The sequence below is a fragment of the Cebus imitator genome, unplaced genomic scaffold (assembly GCF_001604975.1).
Source record: "Cebus imitator isolate Cc_AM_T3 unplaced genomic scaffold, Cebus_imitator-1.0 Scaffold292, whole genome shotgun sequence".
Taxonomy (NCBI): Eukaryota; Metazoa; Chordata; class Mammalia; order Primates; family Cebidae; genus Cebus; species Cebus imitator.
Window position 1 is genome coordinate 2993718 of NW_016107607.1, and position 26448 is coordinate 3020165.

The 26448-nt window shown below is 37.9% G+C and overlaps 1 protein-coding gene across 15 annotated transcripts in view; it reads right to left on the minus strand.

Moving 5' to 3' along the window:
• The window catches only part of PAK3 (p21 (RAC1) activated kinase 3), a 291376-nt gene that overhangs the window by 4426 nt on the left and 260502 nt on the right, over nucleotides 1-26448 (minus strand). For 11 of the 15 annotated variants that reach the window (XM_017502161.2, XM_037729097.1, XM_037729098.1 and 8 more), the window contains 6 exons: nucleotides 26111-26223; nucleotides 24297-24414; nucleotides 22771-22870; nucleotides 22071-22267; nucleotides 2555-2692; nucleotides 2090-2217 (listed from right to left, as the gene is read on the minus strand). In XM_017502161.2, the coding sequence (XP_017357650.1) occupies nucleotides 2119-2217; nucleotides 2555-2692; nucleotides 22071-22267; nucleotides 22771-22870; nucleotides 24297-24414; nucleotides 26111-26223 (765 nt within the window). In that variant the 3' untranslated portion in view covers nucleotides 2090-2118. The remainder of the gene's footprint in view (nucleotides 1-2089; nucleotides 2218-2554; nucleotides 2693-22070; nucleotides 22268-22770; nucleotides 22871-24296; nucleotides 24415-26110; nucleotides 26224-26448) is intronic. The other 4 variants (XM_017502175.1, XM_017502172.2, XM_017502164.2 and 1 more) reach the window with 1 other exon arrangement.

Consider the following 26448-nt stretch of genomic DNA (forward strand, 5'->3'; position numbering starts at 1 on the left):
GATCTCGGCTTACTGCAACATCGGCCTCCTGGGTTCAGGTGATTCTCCTGCCTCAGCCTCCCAGATAGCCGGGATCACAGGTGCATGCCACCATGCCCAACTAATTTTTGTAATTTTAGTAACGACAGGGTTTCACCATCTTGGCCAGGGCTGGTCTTGAACTCCTGACCTCAGGCAATCCAGCCACATCCGCCTCCCCAAGTGTTGGGATTACAGATGTGAGCCACCACACCAGACCATCTCTTGCTTTTTATAATTCAGTCCTAATCAACTTAATCCCAAACTATAATAACTCCCGTTTGGTCTCCCTGCCTCCATTTTTTCCTGTTGCTAATTCTTACTACATACTACCAGATTAATCTTCCTAAACAAAGCTGTCATCATGCTTGTCCCTCAGACATCTTCAATGTTTCCCCACTGCCTACAGCCCCAACTCTTAAGCCTGATATTCAAGGTCCAACACAGTTTTATCTCCTGCAGCTTCTTTACTTGCACTCTTTACTTCAGCTATACTTTCTAGATTCTGTTCCCATAGACTTTGTCCATATATCTTTGGTTATACTCTAACACTTCCATCTCAAATCCCTTCCCCTACTTTCTTCAACTTATCTAAAACTGATCACTTCTTCAAGGCCCAACAGACCTCTTTCCTGTTTGCAGCCATTTTCTGATCACCCTAGCTTACAGAAGTATTACTCCAATCAACCATGTCATTTACTATTTGAACAGCTCTTTGGTTTGAATGAATTACTAAACAGCTTTACATTATCTTTTCATGTGCTCAAGAAGATTATGAACTTCTTAAATGAAGGAATTATGCCTTTTAATAGGTTTGTATCACCTACTGCACTTACGCTTTACGAATGGAACTTGCTCAATAAATATCAATTGATGGACAGAGTCTTAGTCTTAGCTCATACAGAAAGACACACAAACATTCAAGACCTGTGTCTTTTCTCCAGCCTTCCAGTGGGGTGAATGTCATGCATGTCTCCCCTTTCTCATTTTGAAAATGACAATAATAGGCTAGAGTCAGAGAATGGAGTTGCATGGACTCATGGAGATATACAGGTTATTGCTTACATTTATAAAATGAAAAGACGTGCTAAACTATTCAATGTAGACTCAAAATACCGTTTTGCATCAGTTATCTGACTGGTTCATATAAAAAAAGTATTATTAGGGAATGAATTAACTAGATAATTGATTAAATGATCTATTTAGCTGGAAATCCACATTAAAAGAACCTATATCTTCAATTATCCTTACAAGAGGACATAAGAGGAATGTTTATCAGAATGTGTATGTAGCGTGGTGGGAGGAATGAAAGATATGAAAATGAAGCACTCAAAAGCTAACTTTTCATCTGTAATTTGAGGCTGGGTTAATTAGAGGATTAACAAAGGGCTATTTCAGATTTGACATTTTAGGGCCCTATGATAACCTGTGAAATGCTTGCAGGTAGCAGAAAAGAGAAGATGTAGTCTCTTCAATGTCTCCAAATAGGTTTATCCCAGGTATGATCTGAGTTAGGGTGGAATACTTTTTGCCTGGGTGTGGCTCTGTCTCTAGAGGGAGTTCAGAAGCAACAGGAACACATTTTTCTTTCAGGGGGTAGGCTAGAACAATCTGTGGTTAATGTGTTGTATAACCAAGTGCTGCACCTTCTGTTTAATTGGCTTATGTGTTCAAAGTTACAAAGAAAAATAGCAGTCATTGTTCTTAGATGTTAACTGTCTTCATATATGTCCCTGAGAAACACTCCCCAGAAGTGAATCTATGTGTATAATCCTGGGCATGTACTGCTTTATTAAATAAAGACTTTTTTATATAAATTGGTTTTTGTGTGATGTGTGGTGGAAAGTCAGACAATTCAGGGCTCACATCCCAGCTCTGCCATTCAAGAGCTGTGAGGCTCAATTTTTACATCTATCAAATGCCTATCTTATAGAGTTGTTATAAAAATGAAATAATTTATTGATATAATTTGGTACATAGTAAGTATTTTTTCTCATTATATATACCAATCCCTGAGAGCCATGAAAAGGACAAATGGTTACAGAGGCACTCACCACTGGATGGTACTCACCCAGGCAAGCAGGTGCCTGCCAATTGGCATCACAAGCAAAGGGGCTTTGACCAGTAAAGCATTAGAGTAGCAAATGCCATGGAAATAATTGCATAGTTATGTAGAGAATTACCTCCGGCCAAGAGCACCTGCATACAACATCCAGGGGCACAAGTAAAGTTTAGAACAAAACACCAACACCAGAGGGTCACATTGTTTTTTTTTTTTTTTTTTTCCTTGCAAAATAAGACTCCAGGAAGAACAAAAGAGATTTATAGGTTACACTGCCAACTTCTCAGAAGAAAGGCAACATGTCAATCAATCATGTATTAGATGCATGCCTATAGTTATGTGCCTGTGGTCTAAAATAAAATGGTAATAACCTAACCCTAGACATCTCTTGACAGAGCTCTCTAACTGTCACACATTGAGATGGAAAAGCTCAATATAATGCCTCTCTTTGTAATTGTCCTATTTTATTTTCACCTGCAAAAGCTCCTTGGCAGATCCTCGCCTATCCACATCCATCTCAAGACAGCGATTTAAAAAGTCACGGAATACAGCTGACAGTCTCTCAGGATTCTGGAGCTCTGGGGTTCCATTAGTGGCTATCAGATATAATGCCTGTAGAAAAAAATAGAAAAATCCATTCAGCACATACATATTAAGATCATGGGTTGGCACAGAAGTCACAAATCCAGTTTTTTCTGGTTTACATTCTGGGTCTTAATAATTCCACTTTAGAGAATGACACATATATTTCAAAGTTTCTATAACATTTAGAAATGATTAATCTTGGTTGGGCGTGGTGGCTTATGACTGTAATTCTAGCACTTTGGGAGGCCAAGGTGGGCAGATCACGAGGTCAAGAGATTGACATTATCCTGGCCAACATAGTGAAAGCCCGTCTCTATTAAAAATTAAAAAAAAATTATCTGAATGTGGTGTTATGCGCCTGTAGTCCCAGCTACTCGGGAGGCAGGAGAGTAGTTCAAGCAAGAGAATTGCTTGAACCTGGGAGGTCGAGGTTGCAGTGAGCAGAGATCACGCCACTGAACTCCAGCCGGGTGACAGAGCGAGACTCTCAAAAAAATAAAAAAATAAATAAAAATAATAATCTTGGCAGTAACTGAGGTGAGAGCGAAGTGTCCTACCTTCCAAAAACTTAAAAATAAGGTTATACGGTTGTCCTCTGAGAGTTAAGCCAGTAAAAATCTACAGATGATGGATATGCGATTAAGTATCTAGGAAATTAAACCAAAGGATTGCCTATAAATCTGTTACTCTAAAGACTTGGCGAACACACATACATACATTCATTTTGACCTGAGTATAACCTTGGAAAAGTGCAATGGAAGGTAGCTGTAAATTACTAAGTGCTTATCTTGTTTGAAGAATGTTCGTGTGTAGATGTGGAATGAAGAGAGTACATTATAGAATTAGGAAAGTACAAAGAACCAGAAGACGCCAGTGCCTGGATGAGAGGCAAGCTGTGGGACCCAAGAACTCAAATGCTTTTACCCTGTGGCAGCTGAATCCCTACTGATTTTAATTAGATTTCCCATGTAGGTACACCTACAAGGAGAGTAAATATGAAAAAAAGTTGACAATGGTAGTCTTGGCACCTGACAATTATCATGGTAAAAATAGTAAGTTGCTAATAATTATATTCTTCTCTGAGAACTTTGTGGTATAAGGCCACCATTAAGAGACGTGAAGTCATGATGTCCTGAGATAATCAAGGTCTTTAGCCTTTCAGAGAGTTGAACCCAGGACTATGATTAATTCACAAAGGTAAATCCATGTTTTGAATTTTCTTTTTTTTTTNTTTTTTTAGATGGAGTCTCGCTCTGTCGCCCAGGCTAGAGTGCAGTGGCACGATCTTGGCTGACTGCAACCTCCGCCTCCCAGATTTAAGCGATTCGCCCACCTCAGCCTCTGTAGCAGCTGGGATTACAGGCGCATGCCACTATGTTAGTAGAGACAGGTTTCAGCATGTTGGCCGGTCTGGTCTCGAACTGCTGACCTCAAATGATCCACCTGCCTTGGCCTCCCTATTGGGTGGGATTATTGGTGTGCGCCACTACCCCCAGCTGAAGGTTCTTAATACAAGAAAGCTGGCCATTCCTGATGCTTCCTCTAAGCAAACAATTTAAGAACATTTAGTATGTACCAGATAGTGTATTAGATACTGGAGACCTAAGGATGAATAAAACAGTGATCTTTCTTGGAAGGATCACACAATTTAGTGAGGAAGAAAGAAATATAGAGAGCTACAATACAGTGAGCCAAGAGATAATTAAGGAAACTAGAAAGCACTAAGTAAATACAAGGATGATGCAGTTTACACCAGAGCTCAGAGAGAGCTTCACAGAGGAGGTTGACATTTTAAAAGGGTATTGAAAAATAAGTAGGAGTTTGCCTGCAGGTACTGTCAGGGTTTTACCAGCCCATACAACAAACCCCCTAACTCTTATGAAGACATGTTTCCTCCAGAACTTGCCTGGGTTTTGCAGCAAATTATCATCCACTTTCCCCTTTCTCTACTCTTGCTTCTTTTATTATTATTATTATTGTTATTTCTATAAAAGTCCTTTTGCAAGGCAGTTTTCATCAGCTCTTGAAGACATCTCTTCTTTTTAGAAACTCCCACAGATGCACTTTAGAAAAGGTCAGGAACAACTGTTTAATCTCGTTGGTGTCAACTTTATAGCATGCATCGGAATCATCCAGAGGGTTTGTTAAAATATAGGTTCCCGAGCCACCTCCAGAGTTTCTGATTCAGTAAATATGGGGTGGGGGCAAGAATTTGCATTCAAATAGGTGTCCTGTGAAGCTGAAGCTGCTGGTTCCAGGACAACACTTTAAGAACAACTGGTTTAATCCACCCAAGTAATTAAGCAATGGGCTAAACCAGAGGGTCCCAGACTTGTCTACACATTAGAGTCACTTGGGAACGGTTAGAAAATTCCCATGCCCAGTTGTTACTTCCAGAAAAATTAAGTAAAAACCTCTTGGAGCAGAACTTAGGCGTCAATATTTTTAAGCTCTCCAGGTGATTTCAATTTCCAGCCAACAATGAGAATCCCTGGCTGAGAAACTGGAGCCCACTCCACACATAATAACTCAGAATCTCTGCATCATATGTACACCAAACGTTAAGAGCCACAGAATTCCATAGGAGATTCTTTTGCATAGTGATATATGAGAATTACAATGCCATATGCTTCTCTAGAGTGCACAGAAACATGTGGGTTTTTCTCCTAGTACTGTACACTTAAAAACCCACATGTAAATACATCCCTCACCCTTACGAAATGAATATCTTCCTTTCTTCCAACTCTCATTCCTTTGTAATTTTCAATACCTTTATTGATGAACAGGAAATGCAGTTGGCAGCTATTAGGACTCCCATGCCACAATACAAGTCACTGACAAATCCAGCTTTGACCAAAAGGAGATGAGATGCTTTTGGGAAATGACTAATTGGGTTAAATCAAATAGTGCACAATCATAGCAGATATAGTCAATTAAGTTCAAAGTGTTTTTGTTCTTGGATGATTAGTGCTTGAAGCACCTGTCCCCACAAATATTTGTATTCCCTAAAAGAAAATCAGTTAATACAAATTGCATTCACTGCCTCCTACTAAAACCCTTTTATTTCAGCTGGCTACAACGTCTCCAAAGTCACTGTTGCTTTTTTTCTTACTCTTAGCCAAGCCTAGACCTAAGCAAACACACCTCTGTCCTCCCTTTCCCATACTCATTTCTGCTCTCTGTAGATCTGTATTCATGCTATACTGTTACATTTCTCACTTTTCTTTCACCATTCTTTGCTTAATACATTCTGTTCCACATAATTTTCTTCTTCTATATACACATCTTCTCTATCCAAGTCCTTCTCATCTCTCTTCAATTTATGCATAATTACCTAAGGAAATACATGGCCCTTTTTTCCATTCCATTTATGAATCCAAAAAATTATCTTAATAGTTTTTAAGCCTGAGTAGTGCCAGTGAGACAGTATATCAAGGGAGAAGAAAGCCCTGTAATTTGAAGGAAAGTCAGAAATAATGAGGAGCCAGTGCTACAAACCTCTACATTACTTCAAAGAACCCTCATGTCCTCCTCAGAACTTCAACAAAAAGTCTGGCTGTAGTTTTTGCTAGGGGGTGGTTCTGATAGTAGGAGATGTTGACTGGTGGCCTAACAGCAGACTCCTGCCCTGGTTGATTAGTGTTGATCTGCTTATACTCCCTCAACCCTAAACAGGTATCAAATGCAAGGTTGCCTTTTGCCCAATACTATGTCATAAATATTCTTTGATGTTTTAAAAATTCTTCATAAACATCATTTTAAGAGCTGCATAATAGTTCATCATGTGAATGCATCATAATTATTATTGGTGAACTGATTTAAAAAAATGCATGCAGTAAGAAAAAGGTTGAAACACCAATTTGTGAACACTGGTTCTCTCTGGATGGCAGGATTGTTGGTGACTTAATTTTTAATTTTTTTTTGATTTTCCAAATTTTCTACAATGAACATAGTTGCTTTTATTATTTTGAAAACCTCCAAAACATTATTTAGAAAATACAGTTTAAAAACTGCAGTGTCCAATTACCACAAAAATCCTCATCCATTTCTCTTTGTCTTCCTAGGATTAAACCTGCTTTTCATTAAGCCCTACCCTTTGAGGGCAACAAAGACCCAGACCATTTCTTTTGTGACTATTGTATTCATTTTAATTGCAACAGTATTATTTCGAACCGATTTCCATTGCAAAAATCCACACTTTCAGTTATACATGGGCTAAACTGGCTTTTGTAGACTGGCCTGGGAAGCTAATCACTATGTATAATGCCACTTCTATGGGAAAATGCACTCTGAGGTCCAAATAATTAACTTAAAAAGGTACTTTTGGAACACATCCTGTGAGTAAGCTCGGGACCCTCTTAGTAAAAAAAGAAAATTGCTACCCACTGCCTTGCTAATGAGAGACAAATACAGTTGTAGCCAACACAACAATGACAGCAAAAAGGGTTTTAATAGCAAAGTCAAGTATTAGATGAATAAAGATTAAGGACAACAGATCTAGGTGTGAGTGACATAACATGTTGGTGTTATCTGAGCTAGTGAAAACTCAAAGAAAATAAGCTGGTTATTAGAAATTAGACTAGAGATTTCCCATGTACTAGTTGGTTGCTTTTAATTGTTAAGTAAGAAACCATATAATCATCTTTTACCCCTTCTTCCTCACCCAACAATCTTCCCCTCTCCACACCCTTATTATAAATTGTCTACCAGGTTCTGTTAACACAGCCTTTAGAAATGTCTTTCATATCCACCCACTTCTCTCTATCCCTATTGTCTTTGCTTAAGGTCAGGTTTCTTTCAGATGGTTCCAAGGTTACAAAAACCTCCTAACTGGTTTTCCATTACTCAAGCCTTTTTATTCTTCAGACCATCCTCCTTAACAATCTTATTTCATCACAGGTCCCATCATGTCATTCACTTCCCTGCTTTAAAATTTTTGGTTACTCCCCATGGTCCACAGATGTGGTTTTCAAATTGCGCTCTCCAAAATTCCTCTTAAGAGCAGCTAAGAGGGTAAAGAAGAGAGAGAGAGGGAGATAGAGGAGGAGAGATTCTAAGACTCTCCCCCAACACATGCCTTTTTCTTTTATGAGACAAAGTCTCGCTCTGTCGCCAGGCTGGAGTGCAGTGGTGCAATCTTGGCTCACTGCAGTCTCTACCTCCTGGGTTTAAGTGATTATCCTGTCCCATCCTCCTGAGTAGCAGGGATTACAGGTGTGCACCACCACACCCAGATAATTTTTGTATTTTTAGTATAGGTGGGGTTTCGTCATATTAGCCAAGATGGTCTTGATCTCCTGACCTCATGATCTGCCTGCCTCTGCCTCCCAAATTGTTGGGATTACAGGCATGCGCCACCATGCCTAGCCCACATACCTTTTTCAATCAGTCAGAAAATTTATCCATTTTTCCCCATTTGTTTATGCTTCCAAACAAGGATTCACTGGAATAAGAGGATCATTGTAGTTGTTTGAAAACCACTGATTCGCAGAACATAGTAAAGATTCTTTAGGAAGTCCTGTATGATTTGGCTCCTGCCCACCTTTCTAGTTCCAGTTTCAATCTGTTCTCTTCTCACCCTAGGGCCCATCTCCCAACTCCTCTCCCACCCCACCACAAACATACACATTGGCTGAAGCTCACATACTACTCACACCAATTTGTTCATCATTCCCTGAATTGGAAATGCTTTGTTTTTCATTGCTGCCTAAAATGCTGTCCTCATCTCTGTTAAGTGCCTAGTAAAGCTGCTTTTCAAGCTTTGGTTAAAATGGCACCTCCTCTTTAAAGTCTTCTCCATCTCTCCCATGTAGGTAAACATGGTGGCCAACCACCCTGGTTTTCTGGAGATTATCCTGGGTTTTAGTACTGAAGGTTTTGTGTCCCTCAATCTCAAGCAAACCAGGATAATTGGTCACCCTGCAGATGGAGTTAGCCATTTCCTTCTTTGAACTCCAACAGTTCTTGGTTTATGTGTCTATTTTTACATTGTATTATGTCTGAATACTTATTTGTTTACAGGTCTGTCTTCCTTCCTGAATTGTGAGTTCCTACCATGGAAGGTAGGAAATGTGTAATAAGCAGCTATGAGTTTTGTGACAACATGCTCAAAATAGGTGTTCAATAAATGTTTTTGTTGCTGAATGAAATAGCCAAAATGTGTAAATTTAACTGAGCTGAGACTATAACAGACTTATATACATAAGTATTAAAGCTCAGAACCTAAAAGTCACTTATTAAAATCTAAGAAGACATACAGAAAATGAAAAATAACACCTTTTCTGAGTTGAACAGGACTGGCATGTGATAACTTCTGATGTACCACTGTTCAGTGAGGGAGAAGGAAGAGAGCTGTACAAATAGTGTATATAAGGAGATGTCATCATCAAAGGGAGGGAAAACCAGAAAAAAAGATGACCACAACATGGCCAATGCAAAAAGATCCATAGAGAAAAGGAAGAAAACAAGTGTCCTCTGGAATTTGAAACATAGTTCAGAACCTTATCTTATCTGGCTGTTCTAGAACAGAGAAGGTAGTCTTGATTGCTCTACTAGACCATTTAAGAAAACCTGTTTTCTTCCTGAGGTGAGGCAATATAGGCTCCATAATCTATGGACCTTATTTATAATGCTAGAAATACAACCTTTGGCCAGAAAAATGGTGGCTTTCTTCCTTGTGATATACACATTACCTAGAAATTTCTGATGTTCTTGGATTCTTCATAATAACTCTAAATATCTTGGTAATTACACACAAACATCAAAGTTTTCACTGACACTGATGTGCAACTGAATTTACCTAAGTACTAAGAAAAAACTAGGTTACTAAGTTGAAGGAATAATCCAATTTACCTTATTAACAACTTCCTCAGTTAAAAAAGATCAAAGCAGTCATCATAGAAGTTACCATATTTCTCCAAAGAAGTCCCCACACAATCCATATGTGCTCAATAAATTGTCATTAAGGCAGTTCTGCAACAGGACTAACCACTTAATTACAAAGCTTTAGTTCGTGACTTCAGTTCATTATAACACTTTATAAAGTTTAACTTAAAAGTTAGAAAACAAACCAGAGGACTTACATGGAAACGTGTTAGCAACCATGAGACGCCCCAGCACCAATATAAAGGCTTTACAAAGAGGACAGGGTGTGGTACAAACATTTCTTTGTAGGCTGAATATTTGAGATGCAAAACACATTTCACCATGGAAATTATATTAAATATATGGTGAGAGAGCTCCAGCCTGGCCCCAAAAGTCTACTTAACATACAATGTAACTGAACTATAAGAGTAAAAGGGCTATTCATTGATATCTCTATATCTGTATAAATATTATATCCATGGAAAGTATTAATAAATAACTTTTACTGAATGATTACTATTAGCTTGTGCAATTCACAAATAAACCTCTGAAGTTTATTATAGACTTTATAATAAATTTTATTTTGATCTCCAATTGAGAAGAAACTAAGGTTTGTGGAGATAAGAAGAAGAACTTGCCCAATGTCACACAACTAGTAATGGGAAAATCAGTATTTGAATCCAGGGAGTATGAGTCCAGAGTTAATGCTCTTCACCACTGCACAATACCACCTCTTACTGTTCCCAGTCTCTGGGATGGGAGTGCTCCTAGAAAAGGCAAACAAGGGCTCTTCAAGAAGTGAAGCATACTGTGCATAAGCTACTGGTTTAATTGATCCACCTTTGCCTCTACAGAGGAAATGGGCCCTCTTAAGGTCAGTCATTCTCTACCTGTTTGGAAGTGAGGAATAAAGGGCAAGTACCCACTCAGAGAGGTAGAGGAGTTTCATACAGTATTATATATTGCCCAGTGTCTAGTAGACACACACACACACACACACACACACACACACATACATCATTCCTCGGTATCCATGGGGGATTGGTTCCAGGAAGCCCTTTAGATACCAACATCTATGGATACTCAAGTTCCTCATATGAAACCTATGCACAGCCTCCTGTATACTTTAAATCATCCCTGGATTATTTATGATACCTAATACAATGCAAATATCATATAAATACAGCCATGCATTGCTTAATGATGGAGAATACATTCTGAGAAATGCATGATTAGGCAATTTCGTCGTTTTGTGAACATCATAGAGTGTACTTACAAAAACCTAGATCGAATAGCCTAATACACAACTAGGCTCTATGGTACAGTCTATTGCTCCTAGAATATAAATCCATACAGCATGTGACTGTACTGAATACTGTAGGTGACTAATGCAGTGTGTTTGTGTATCTAAACATAGAAAAAGCACTGTATAAATATGGTATAAAAGATAAAAATGGTACACCTGAGTAGGGCACTCACTATGAATGGAGCTTGCAGGGCTGCAAGTTGCTCAGGGTGAGCCTAGAATATTACTATACAGTGCTATAGGCTTTATAAACACTATAAACTTAGGCTACACTAAATTTATTTAAAAATTTTCTTTCTTCAATAATAAATTAAGCTTACTGAAAAAATTTATAAACTTATGTTTTTAAGTTTTTGACTCTTTTGTAACACTTTAAAACACATTGTAGAGCTGTAAAAAAATATTTTCTTTTTAAATATCCTTATCCTATAAACATTTTCTATCTTAAAAATATTTTCCTTTTATCATTTTAAACTTTTTTGTTAAAAACTAAGAAACAGGCTGGGCATGGTGGCTCATGCCTGTAATCCCAGCACTTTGGGAGGCTGAGGTGGGCAGATCACCTGAGGTCAGGCGTTCAAGACCAGCCTGGGTAACATGGCAAATCCTCATCTCTGCTACAAACACAAAAATTAGCTGGGTGTGGTGGGAGGTGCCTGCAATCTCAGCTACAATACCTTCTTTGCAAATACCTCCTGAAGGACCTGCCTGAGGCGCTTCTTGAGGGGTAGATTTGTTTATAGCAACATCACTACAAACACGTGAGTAATGCGTTGAATTAGGACATTATGTCATCATTAGGTAATAGAAATTTTTCAGCTCCATTATAATCTTATGGGGCCACCACTGTATATTCAGACCGTCACTGACCAAACATTGTTATGCACCACGTGACTGTAGTTGTCATATTGTATTGTTTAGAGAATAACTACAAGAAAAAAAGTCTGTCCATGTTTAGTACAAATGAAACCACCATTTTCAAAAAATACTTTGATTTGTGGTTGGTTGAATCCATGGGTGTCAAATATATACATATACACACAGACACACACATAAATATCTATCTATGTTGATGGTTTATATACAGCTGATTGTTGCCTGCAACTGACTCCTGCTCTGATTCTTTTGTCATTTTAGAATTTTCAACTAACTTTGAGTGTTTTATGAGAGACATTTGGCAACAAGTGACTTAATACCCTATGACTTAGTTTACTCATGACCTGGGATTTCAGAGGTTAAAAGCCAGAGTATATTGCTGCCTCTGGTGTGTTTATGAATATCATGAAAGAGTCTGCCATTTCCTTCTAAGAAGAGAGTAAATGGGGCCAAATATACAAAATGAAATCAACACATTATAATGAACATTATATTCCATACTTGGGCTTACTCAACCTAATACTTCAGTGTGATAGCTGAATGAGCAATCTAGTCTAATTTAGCTTCCTACTTGTCTTGCATAGAAGTTCTCATTGGTCACCAAATTGTGAAGGACATTTATTATTGTTGTTTTGTTGTTTAATCCTTAAAAGGCCATTTAAAACGAATCTATTATAGATGTATCCCCTTATAGGTTGATAGTAAAAGGTATTTAGGTAGGGCTGACTCATTGGGTGTTAGCCTAGCCCAAATGTGCTCCTTTCAAGCACAGAGGACTGACCAATGCCATAAAATAAATTATTGATGACTCCGACAATACATGTGCTCACTCTCGGAACTAAAAATGCTTACTAAGAATTGCAGAGAGGGCTGCTTGTGTTTATGAAGCAACCCTGGGCACACAAAGCAGTACCCAAGGTTTGGAATTACAGGGCATTTGGAAGTAGGGATGTGGTAGGTACAAAGCTAGGAAAGGAGGGCAAGCAAAATGGTGCAAAAGGTAGAGGAAAGAAGCTGTGAGAAGCAGAGGAAGCAAAACAAAATATTAGGGCAAAAACAGGGGCCAAAGGACAATGGGAGGAGAAGATCGCTAGTGGAATGAGGACAAAGAGAAATGAACATAGATAATGGCTAGAAAATCTGGGAGACCAAGGGGACCTGGATCCTAGGTCCCATTCTGCTCCATTTCTCCCAGTCCTTTTCCCACAAAACTTCTCAAAATATTGTGTATACATGTAGATCAACTTGCTCACTTCCCATTTTCTCTTTAACACACAAGTAATTTCTAGTTGTAATGTACTATTTAACATTATACATTTGTTCATGTTTTATTTCAGAATATTAGTGTGGGAAGGAACTAGCACTCTGATTCTTTTAGGTTTTTCCAAATTAACATATTAGGATTAAAACAGGCTGACTGTGATATGATTTGTGAAACATGCATTACTACCCACATAAACTGATTTCAACTTCTATTTTTAAATGCAGTTGATCAGCTGAACAGGTCCATACATAATAACATACAATTCTTTTAATCATACTCCAGAGTGAGGAAACTTGTGTCCCTATAATAGCTTTATTACTGCAGTGTTCTTCACTGGCTTCTTCCCGAGATTATTATCAGAACGACGTTACCAAATCTCATATACAGCATGTTTCACATCAGGATCAAGTGTCTTTGTTTGATGGGAAAAGGAGATTTTTCAATTCTGTGGGATACAGATTTAGTCCAGTGATGATGAGATAAATGTCTCCGAGCTGCTTTCTGAAGACCACTCCTCTGAAAGAGGAGACTCATAGAGACAACACACACTCAAACTATGGCCCTTTCAGACTCACGAGTCTTTAGCTTTATTTAAGTAAATCTCATGTGACGGCCCAAGGTAGAAAAGGAATTAAAAAAGGAACTATTCTGGTGGAACCAAGAGCACTACCCAGGTGACCTCCCTCTTGGCTCCTTCCATATCCCCAAGGAACTCTATGGTATTTGAGGGCATTGTGTAGCCTACTGGTAAACAATAATCTAGTGAAATTCCACTCCAGATCAGCAAGAAGAAACCTGTACAAGGTCATGAAGTTCCTGACTGACAGACATGGGAATACAATTCACTCTTCAACCCTCATAATGTAAACAATTGGTAGAGACGCTAGAAAGTTCCATGTCTAGATCTCTCACAGTCATTGGCCCCTCCTAGATTTAAAAAAAAAAAAAAAGTGCTGATGAACTTTGCCATCTGAGCAAGAGAGTAATTCTTTACAAAAAACAAAGCAAAGGAAAGAAGAAAAGAAAGATACAGCAAAAGAAAAGAAAGAAAAAAGCTACAACAGAAAGGTCAGTTTGATTATTGGGATAATGTTAGAACTCTGGCCCTCCCAGCTACAAAGCTTACAGTGCCTTAATTGATTTAACTTTCTCTGCAGAACATCTTATCTAAGACACCTCAGTATACTGTTTTATCAGAATGCAAAGGGTTTTCTACAATGATGTTGGAACCTGTTTGGAAAAGGTATCAATCAAAATGACAATAAAGGTCAAAAATTAGCTTAATTATTAAGAAAACTCCAACTTTCTTGGTAAAGTAAATCCTCATTGGCAAAAACACAGATTTCAAAAGCAATAGGATAAAACATGTGCATGGGCATTTCAATGGGCAAATACCTATCATCACACTCCGTGATTTATCTCTTTAGAATTCACTTTGATCTGGAGGGACTTAGCTATTTAGTTATTGGTATGGTACCTATTAGGGCAATCAGCATATCCATCCTTGGTTTACTCCCAAGCCATGCTATAAGGATTCTGAGAAATGATAAGATAATAGTAGCATAATCTTTTATTCTCTCATTTTCTCTTGGTGGATTTTCGTTTGCTATGGAATCAGTTTCTCCTTTGGCCATTTTCTGGATCATAATTCATCAGTTTGAGATGTCTGCTTCTGAATTACATTCTAAATGAGACTTGCAGCTTTCCTATGGCTAAGTCCCATTTTCCTTTGCTGAATTCCTGACAACCAATGACTCTTAAGAGCTGTTTATCTTTTGACAGGCAATATTTTTTTCCGATTAAAAAGGAGCCCTGTTATTCTGTAATTATTTTAGTTGTAGTGATCCCAACATGCCCCTCCTTTTAAGCATAGGTTTGCCCTCAAAACAGGAGGAGTGTCAACAAACTATCAATAAACCTTGCTGTTCATTGCGGCTCATGGAAAAAGAAGGGAATATTCCAAGCTCTTCCTGAAATACATTCAAAACAATATTGACTGAGTGCTAGCAAAGTATGCTTGCTTCTCTGGCACTCAGGAAGTTTATGTCTGACTTTAATTCCAAATGAGCACGTGTCATCAAACCCAGACATTCCAATCCACAGCAAAGTCCCAGTGCTTGGAGGGATCTAGAAACAGTTTAGCCTTTACTTGCTTTTCAGTGACTAAAGATTCTCTTATTCTGCTTACCTCTCTTTTCTAGCCATACAAGCCAACTATAATTTCCCTGTTCCTACAATAAGAAATAAGAACAACTAACATTTCCGTAGTGCCTTAAGTGTAGGAAAGGGGAGGTGGGAAGCCTCCTAGTGTAGATAAGAAGTCTAAATTTAAATTTCTGTCCTCCTCCGTTGCCATATAGGTAATGCATTCCTAATCATGAGTAGTCAGACTGATGGTTTTATTACACACCAATATATGCTAGCTACTCAGTCAGCAGCTAGCTCATTTTAATAATGAGCTCCATTTTCAGAAGAAGCAAAATTGCAAAAGAAAATAGCATATCATGCAGGCATATGCTGAACTAATGTCATTTCTTTTTGGATAGTGCTACTGAATTGGTAAATCAGAGAACGACATAAAGCACATCAGGATTTCAATTAGGCTTTGGTAGTATTACTCATAAATTTTTAGACAAAATGGATAAATGTGAGTAGAATTATAGTGCTATTTTTTGGTTGGATGACCATGTTCAAAGAGGGCTGATGAAGAATTGTTGTCCAGGCTGGACAGTGTTCTATAAAGCGCTTGACACATTGATATTTGACCTTTTCCTGATTGCCATCTTCCCCGGAGGATGGAGCCCTAGAATCACTGGTTCTTAAACGTCCACAGATAACTCCAATGTGCAACCAAAAAGATCCCCTGGTATAGGATCTGTGGTTCACATACTATACTACATATTGTTTTTAGCAGTAATACCAATAATAATCTTCCAGTGATCCAATTGTTGATACAGCTTTACAGATGTTTAAAGTAAGGGGTAGAAAGAGAACACTTAAAGTTTAACTTGGATAAAGATTTGGAAAATTACCACAAAATATGTTTCAAAGGGTCTAGTAGGGACTTCAAGTGGACATCATTGAGACGATTCACAAATAACAAATTCCATCAAAACCTGTTGATAAGAAAAGTCCCATTATGTGTACAAGAAAAGTTAATAAAGGGGCACACTCTGGGTGCTGAGAAAAAGATCAAAGTTTTGTTTTACAAAAATGATTGTGTCTCCTTACTTAGAGTCAAGTTATTATAATAACAGCTCTTTGAAGTATTCAGTTAACAAAAAAGTTAAGGATATCAGCAGAATAGCAATATTTGATATGTATATCCACAGGGAAAGTTAGATTTTTAACCCCAGTCACTTTGGCAAAGAGAAGGAGCAAGGTACTTAATTATTGGAGGCTGAACTAAAACTGTCTATAGGTCACAGAACAACATGTCCAAGGCCAATTATGTTGAGTACAAAGACTTCAGGTAGTAGGGGACAGTAAGAGGCTTTTGTTCTCTTTTCTCTGGAAGGGTACCAACCTCATAACATCAGTACAGTTAATAACTCTCTGACCTTAAAAGGCATTTTATGAGCAAATTAGGTCAATTAGTACAGAAAAATTTACATTCAAGAATCTCAACCACTTTCTAACAAGGGGGAAAAATATTGATTCCTTGCATCAACAGTATGTTAATAAGCAATATTCACAAATGGTCTGTTCAGCTGGAACTGATAAAACAAAGACACAGAAAAACCCACAGTGAAACATAAACGACCTTGAAATGCATAGTCCCAGACTTCACCTCGAACTTCTTCTGTTCAGTGTTACCTGTCCATGTTAATTTTACTGAACCGTGCAAAACCCTTCACTCCTTGAGTAGATGGGGGATGCCACTCTCATGAAGGATAAGTTCCTGGAAGAGTGCTGAATCCAACCTTCCTTGATGCGTGTGTAAAAAAAAAAAAACCACTCTAATCATCCTTTCTCTGTTTTCCTATCTTACTATTTTACTATTCATATGTAAATTTTCATATATATATACATATTTCCTACAATGAACTGGACACTGTGCTAGGTGATTTGCATACATTATTCGTTTAGATTTCATGCTAACTCTGTAAGATCGATATGGTCCTCATTTTACAGATAGGAAGCAGGCTTAGAAAGGTTTTAAGTAACTTGCAGAAGGTCACAGAGATTGCAGGTTGGAGAACCAGAACACACCCAGATCTGCCTGACTACAGGATCAAAATTTTTCACATCAACATGCTACCCTGTACTCTACCACTCTGTCTTTCTTCTACTTATTTTACTTCCTTCCTTATATCTCTTTCCACCTCACAGCACAAAATAGTGGCTGGGTTGTAGTGTTGGAAGGATCTTAAAGAAAGGATTAATCTGGCACTCTTTTATACTTCTCCTAAAGCTCTGGGTTATTTTCTACTTCCCACATATGGCCTGGGCATCAGGATCCCAGAAAACACTGCTCCCTATAGATTCATGTTAGATCTTTTTTTCTCTCCAATCTCCCCATGGCTTCAGCAACTACATTTAAAAAACTGCAAATAAAGGCATATAGCCTGAGACATTGTGTTTCCTTCAAGAGAACATTAGGAAAACATATTTGAAATTGAAACCAAAAAAAGTACTCCTGGTACCTAGAAGAGACAGAATCAGAATAGGGCTAGCTCAATATGGCTTGTTGATTGATTAATTGATGGTTGATCACACACAGAGAGTAATGAGCAAAGTTAGAGTAAATCCTTATCAGTGGAATTCAACAGGGTGGTCTTTCTGACAGGTCTTTTTGTTGTAGACTTAATGTAGGCTTCCTGAATCTTGTGGTTTGTTAATCTGCAAGTACTTGTTTAGACATAAGGCAATGGAATCTAAGATACAAGCTGTTAATTATGAGTTCTAATCCCAGGCTAGAAGATGCCTATAAAGATTAAAAGTTGCTTCCTTTTTTCTAACAATTAGTAGCCTAGCTAAAGAGAGATCAATTGTAATTGGGGAACTGAAGAAGGTAATAAATTCACTACCGAGACTAGTTGTTTTACAGAGCCATTTGTTTAATCCTTAAAATTTGCAGGTTGTAAATTACTCATTAAAATGCAGAAAGCAAAATAGCCATAATCCGTTTAGTGCCTCCAAACTCCAAAGACTTAGGAGAGGAAATCCATGGAACCAAGAGGTCGGATGTGCTCTTTCACTACAATTTCTTAATGGGAAAAGGTGGTTAAACAATAAGGAAAAGCCCATGTAATTATCCTGATGTGCTGGACCATAGGTCAGGGGTGGACTTGATTAAATCCATGGAGGGCTAACCCACAAATGGTGAGAAAATGCCCCTTCTTTTCCACTCAGCCCTGAAGGCAGCTAATCAATGTGCACATCTCATTTCCAGATTGTTTCATGAGAACAGAGCAACAGCCTATAGCATTCATTAGGGCATTCCCTCATCTGTTGTTTTCTAATTAGCACAGGTAATAAGACAAGAGGCCAAGTACCAGAGAGGACTTAGGAGAAAGCCAGGAGGAGGTTGTCCTCCTCTCCATACATAGGGAATGCAGTTCCCAACTACAAAATGTTCAACTGCAAAAACTACACAGTTAGTTTATAGGTCTCTTTACATGCATAGAAAGCCACATACATTTGGTTTGAATATGGATTTTACAAGCTTTATGTGAAAACACTTAATCATTTACTAAGAACAATGGGGTTTTTTGCATACCAAGGGTACAACTCAATTTAGGCTCCTAGTGGTAATGATGCAGGCAATATACAAGACGCCTATGATACCAGCACTGTGAATAAATTTTGAGAGCAGAATTTGAATCCGTGCATATTTTCTTTTTTCAACAATGTGATGCCTGTTATATATACAAAACACAGCTTCTATTAATAGTTCACTGTTGGGCTACATACAGCAAAATAGCTAAGGCTCCCTTCTGCACTGAGCAAGCATTTCTTTCATACCTCTTTCTTTTCTCCAAATGATCAACAGCGCACCGCCGAAATAAGATGGTAGGGTTAGGTTGTGAAATGGAGTTTTTCTCTTTGCAGGGATAACAAGACCACATGAAGATCCAATCTCTGATTTTGCGGCAGCAAAGTGAGTTACCAAACACAAACTGTTCCCATTCATTTTCTACTTGACAATCTAATTATGTTTGTGATTTCACCAGGCTGGCACTATGTCTATCTCTGTGTTCCATTCAATACCCACCAAGCTGTTGTTAATCAATAAACCATTACTAATAAGGAAAATCCAATTTAAAAATTACAGCTGGTCTGGAAATGCATTTATTTGTTTTGTTAAAGTAATTATAAAGCAAGTGTTTTTTAGATTGATCATTTAACCATGTCATGTAATAAAAATACTTTCTCCCCACATCTCACTTAAAAAAAAAAAAGCTACATGTATTTTACATTAGAAAGCTATATTGAGGAATCTTAAAGACCATAGCCATTAAAAATACTACCAAAGCATGTTAGAAAAATGTTGGAAGTCCTAACCATAGAAATCAGGCAAGAGAAATAAAAAACATCCAAACAGGAGGAGAAGAAATCAAACTATTTCTCTCCACAGATGATATGATTCTATACCTAGAAAACCCCACAGTCTCTGCCAAAAGGCTCCTAAATATAACAAATGACTTTGGCAAAGTTTCAGGATACAAAATCAATGCTAAAAAACTTAGTAGCATTTCTATACACCAACAATGTCCAATTAAAAGCTAAATCAATAACACAATCCCATTAACAACTCTAAAAAATAAAATACCTAGGAGTACAGCTAACCAGGAAGGTGAAAGATCTGTACAACGAGAATTACAAAACACTGATGAAAGAAATCAGAGATGATAAAAACAAATGGAAAAATATTCCATGCTCTTGGATAGGAAGAATCAATATTTTTTAAATGGTCATGCTGCCCAAAGCAATTTACATATTCAATACCATTCATATTAAAACACCAATGACATTTTTCACAGAATTAGAAAAAAAAAAACTATTCTACAATTCGTGGGGAACCAAAAACACCCCAATAGCCAAAGAAATTCCAAGCAAAAGTAACAAAGATGGAGGCATCAAACTACCCAACTTCAAACTATACTACAAGCCAAAGTAATTAAAACAGCATGGTACTGGTACAAAAATAGACACATAGACGAATAGGACAGGCAAGAGAACCCAGAAATAAAGCTGCACACCCACAACCATCTGATTTTTGACCAAGTTCACAATAATAGACAAGGGGAAAGGACTACCTAGGCAATAAATGGTGCTGGGATAACTGATTAGCCATATGCACAAGATTGAAACTGGATCCTTTCCTTTTATCATATGCAAAAATCAACTCAAAATGGAATAAATACTTAAATGTAAAACCTAAAGCTATAAAAACCCTAGAAGAAAACCTAGGAAATACCATTCTAGACACGGGCCCTGGCAAAGATTTCATGATGAGGACTCCAAAAGCAATTTCAACAAAAACAAAAATTGACACATGGAACCTCATTTAACTGAATAGCTTCTGCACAGCAAAAGAAACAATCAACAGTGTAAACAGACAACCTACAGAATGGGAGAAAATATTTGCAAACTATACATCTGACGAAAATATTTGCAAACTGAAATATCCAGCCTCTATAAGGAATTTAATTAACAAGCAAAAATCAAACAACTCCATTAAAAAATGGGCAAAGGACACGAAAAGACACTTCTCAAAAAAAGACATACATGTGCCCAACAAGCATATGAACAAATGCTCCATATAGCTAAACATTAGAGCAATGCAAATCAAAACCAGAATGAATACCATCTTACACCAGTTAGAATGATTATTATTAAAAAGTCAAAAAGTGGCCAGGTGTGGTGGCTCATGCCTGTAATCCCAGCAGTTTGGGAGGCCGAGGTGGGTGGATCACTTGAGGCCAGCCTGGTCAACACAGTGAAGTCCCATCTTTACCAAAAACACAAAAAATTAGCCATGTGTGGTAGTGCACACCTGTAATCCCAACTACTTGGGAGACTGAGGCACAAATTGCTTGAACCTAGGGGGTGGAGGTGGCAGTGAGCCAAGATCATGATCATGCCATTGCACTCCAGCCTGGGCAACACAGCAAGACTCTGTCTCAAAAAAAATAAAAGGTCAAAAAACAACAGATACTGGCGAGGTTGAGGAGGAAAGGGAATGTTTATACACTGCTGGAGGGAATATAAATTAGTTCAGCCATTGTGAAAAGCAGTTTGGAGATTTCCAAAGAACTTAGAACTATTAACCAGCTCAGTAATCCCATTACTGGGTATATACCCAAAGGAATATAAATTGTCCTACAATAAAGACATACACACTTGTATGTTCATCGTAGCATTTTTCACAGTAGCAAAGACATGGAGTTAATTTAGATGTCCATTAACAATGGATTGGATAATGCAAATGTGGGACGTATACACCATGGAATACCATGTAGCCATAAAAAAGAATGAAATTATGTCCTTTGCAGCAACATGGATGCAGCTGGAGACCATTATTGGAAGCAAATTAATGTGGAAACAGAAAGCCAAATATTGCATGTTTACTCATAAGCGGAAGCTAAACATTGAGTACACATGGACTCCAAGAAGGGAACCATTGACACTGGGGCCTACTTGAGAGTGGAGGGTGGGAGGAGTCTGAGGATCTAAAAACTACCTATTGAGTACTACACTCATTACCTGGGAGATGAAATAACCTGTACACCAAAGCCCCACAGCATGCAATTTACCCATTTAATAAATCTGCACATGTACCCCCTGGACCTAAAATAAAAATTGGAAGGAAAAAAGAATTAACTGAAGAAAAGAAAAGAAAAAATGGGTAGTTGACACTATTTCTCCTAAAAAAATTTAAAAAAAAGGAAAGGAAAAGGAAAACTGTTGAGACATTGTAAGATAAACTTTAAAAAGCTTACAATAAATTTGAAAATTATAACTTGGTGATTCTATGTTACTTGTCTCAGGAAAGAGCCCATTCTGGTCACTTTTGGTGGAAGCCAGAAATGATATATGGCCTTTCCCCTTTCCTGGGAATAAAGCACCTGACTCCTCTTCTGACTTACCCTGAGTGGATTTTCATTAAGGTAAGGGGGTTCACCTTCCACCATTTCAATTGCCATAATTCCCAGAGACCAGATATCAACTTTCGGACCATAAGCTTTTCGAGTCACCACCTCAGGTGCCATCCAGTATGGGGTTCCCACCATAGTGCTTCGTTTACTTTGCTCAGGAGTGATCTGGGCACAGAACCCAAAGTCAGCTGCAGAGAAGAAAAGCCAGTTAAAATAAGTCCAAATGATTTTCCTTTTACAATACATCACTTCCAGATATGGCTGTACCTTCCTTTGTTACACACAGAGCTTCCACAACTGCCTAGCTCATATTCTTTTGTTAACTGACCTCTCAGCTGGTTCTTATTTTAAGAAGGTCTGAAATAGTTAACTGATGTGATGTCATTTTTACTAGACTTCAGTCTAATTCCCTCTTCATCACTGTTTTGTCAAACTTATAGAATTTTTCAGTTTCCTAACTAGGTATTTGTCATTCATTCATTCTAGAAGTCACTAGAAATTCTGAAATATTAAATCCAAAAAGTGTAGTCACAATATTCAGGAATACAGTGTTAGAAAAATTATTTACTTCAAACTGGGCTGTAACTGCTTTCAAATAAATCACCTTCAGTGACCATTATCTTCTTAAGATATACAATAAAAGAATAGAAATTCCCTGATACTCTAACACCATCTGAACCAAAATACCTACTCAATTTAACAGAGCCATCCATCCCGAGAAGAATATTGTCACTCTTTATATCTCTATGGATCACCTGGTTTGAGTGCAAGAAATCCAAAGCTTGCAGGCACTATTAAATCAGAAAAAAAAGTTCTAATTATATCACAAATAATTTTTAATACTAAGTTTTATTTCTAGATAAGTTTTGGGTAGGGGTATAACTTATATTGTCAAGTGAAATTGATCACTGAATGCTTTAACAACACCACTTTGAAGTCACATTACCATTTACATCAATTATGCCACTTAGCATTATACATGCTAAATATAATGGCTGCCATGTCAGACTAGGACATGAAGAGTGATAATGTGATAAACAGCAACAATTGTTAATACAGCCAAACTAACCAATTAATATACTTTGGCCTGGTAATCTGGAGGATTCAGCTTTGTCTTATATAACTATGGTAAGCTTCATTGTATACGGTATGACTTGATTCAGAAGTTCTGGAGTGAAACCCAGGAATCTGCACTTAAACAAGTGCCCCATACTATTTCTAACAGGTAGCCAGGTTTGGGAACCACTCCTAGGCTATGAAGTAACTATAGGCACTTGTTTGGAAATGGCTTTGCAGTGTAATACTGGAAGATGGAAACCACAGGCTCAGGATAGGAAGTTCGATTTATTGCACGAATAGAAAGCATATATGTTTGGTGGATATGTGGGGTGGGGGAAATGATAATGAGAGGAGAGCAAGGAAGGAGGAAGTTTAAGTGAATTATATATATATATATATATATGGCAAAGATTAGCTGATATCACTTAGTTTTGTTTCCCTATCATTGGTTTTCAAGTTTCAGTGAGTCAGAGTTCCTACTTTTGTTGATAGAAAACCTCACTACAATAAATGGGGTAGATTATAATGCCTAAGATGAGACTCCAATGAGGAGTGTGTGTGTTAATATTCAACAAAATAAATATAATAACGTATCTTTAATTTAGTTTGAAACCCCTCAGGGGTATGACACTTACTGGAAAAGAGACAGATCCTCAGGCCCACTGCGGGGCTATAAGGGATGTGTAGACTGTACTGTGAAAGCCACTGCTTTCTGGGCTGAGGGCGGACCCTGTTTAAACTGCCTTCTAAAAGATGATGAAAATATAATGTATTTTGCGTGGCTCATATTACACATGCAGAATAAAATAAGTATCATGTAAAAACTTCCCCAAATTAGAAAGAAGTGCTAAGCCAATATCACTGTTTCCCATGTTCACGGAAACTACAGCATGTGGGCTTAGATATGACACTTTGCAAATGGCATAATGGAACTACAAATATCCACAAAAAGCAGCTAAAATAAACAAGGGGCTCAAGAGGGTGATGCTGGGGAGTGCTATTAGGAACAGGATTTAAATTGAAGTTGGCCTCTCCAATTGTTTTCAGTGGAAAAATTCTACTATTTTTACTTTGATGATATAAACATTCTGAATAATCAGAAATGAAGAACTGCCAATTTTGGCATTCTAATCAGCTAGAAATGCTCTATTTGCTTACCTCTCTGCAGACAGCTGCTATCTGTCCTTCATCCATACAGGTCTCTGTGACCACGTCAGTCAGAGAGCCACCAGCCAAGTATTCCATGACTACCCATAGTTCATCACCCACTAAGTAGCTATAAGAAGAAAAGAAAAGACTTTGACTTATGACACTAAGAAACTGTGGACTCTAATATTCCCGTGCCTCAGTTCTGACAGAAGTTAATCGTAAGTTGTGCCATGCCCGTTACGTTTGGGAAGGTACTGAGGGACATGCCCCAATCAAATATGGGGACAAGGGTCATCAGAGCCCTATAATTCAGGCAGAGAGCATGAGGTTATTCAAATCACCTGACATCATCTGAATGCACTTTAGCAGTATAATCAGGTCTCTGAAACCCTACTTAGCAAGAAAGATGAATTATAGGAAATGGAATGACCCCAATGTTCCCACCCTGCCCTAAGACCCATATCAATGTGAAGCAAGATTTTCTATCCAGTGGTGTTCAAAGTTTGGTGTCCATAAAATTCACCTGGGAAGCCTGTTAAAAATAAAAATTCACAGTCCTCATCTTATTATTTAACCTAATGTAGATGACGGGGGATGGGTGCAGCAAACCACCATGGCATGTGTATACCTATGTAACAATCCTGTACGATCTGCACATGTACCTCTGAACCTAAAGTATAGCAAAAAAAAAATAATAAAATTTAAAAAAATTCTGCATTTTTCGCAAGTGCAAATGCAATTTTTTTGTGTGCAAAATTACAAACACAGAATGACTTTAGGTTACTCTGCTGCAGATGGTTCCTAAATTACACTTTATGAGACACTGATCAAAACTGTAAAATTTGTGGCTGGGTGCAGTGGCTCATGCCTGTAATCCCAACACTTTGAGAGGCCAAGGAGGGTGGATCACCTGAGGCCAGGAGTTTGAGACCAGCCTGGCCAACATGGTGAAACCCTGTCTCTACTAAAAATACAAAAAATTAGCTGGGCATGGTGGTGCATTTCTGTAATCCCAGCTACTTGGGAGGTTAAGGAAGGAGAATTGCTTGAACCCAGAGGGCAGAAGTTGCAGTGAGATGAGATCGTGCCACTGCACTCCAGCCTGGGCAACAGCAAGACTTGTCTACCTGGCCCAAAACACAGAAAATGGTATCTTAAACTTATTGAAATTGAAGGCCTAGATTTCGTTTCTTTGTATCCCCTCCAGAGAACATAGCACAGTGGTACTAAACAAACTCTTTTTGAAATTGAATGAGACAGATGTTAACCACAAGTGAAGGGTTAGTGCTGTCCTTAAATACCTATTTATAACACACTGTTAATACCAATGATGAAAGAGATATTAATTACCTGGTTTAGGAAAAAGGGTTGAGATTAAAATCTGAATTACCTAGACCTCACTGTCAGTTAATCACAAAGCACCCATTAAAGCCATTGTGGAGGGCCATTGTAGCCAGCCTTCTTCACTTAGACTCCCAGAAACTGTACTGGCTCCAAACACTTGATATAATGTTTAAAACACCACTGCTCCCTCCTATATGCAGTAGTGTATTTTCTGCCAAAATGGAGCTATGATTCTCAACATGAAGTTACAGAAACTTCCTATGTTTGCAACCAAGATCATAAAATGTTTCTTCAAGTGTCTGATATGTGGACAGAGATAAATGAGAACAAGTTTAGTAATAGATCTAATACTCTACAGTACTGTAGCATTTGAGAAATATTTGCAGAATGATTGTTAAATGAACGAATCCCAAATAATTTTCCCAAAAAAAACGACATCCCACAAAGAATACAAGTACACAATGAGACAAAACACTTACCTATCTAAATAATTAACAATATTAGGGTTCTTATTTTCCCTCATGACCAGAATTTCATTAATAATTAATTCCTTTTTGGGTTGCTGTTGAAGGTTCATCTGCTTTATGGCCACCTGAATGGCAGTTAAAATACAAGAATAAATTATAGCCATTACAATAAACATGAATAGTCATATTTTTGGGGACACAAAGTGAAACATACACATTCTTTATCTACTAAGCTCTTTCTCTGTGCCACAAACTCACACCTGCCTTTTTTTGGTCAATCATGGGTAAACCACTCACTTCAGAGGCTCTGGGCACCAATGAAGTAAACTCCTATCTAAACCCAGTGCTAC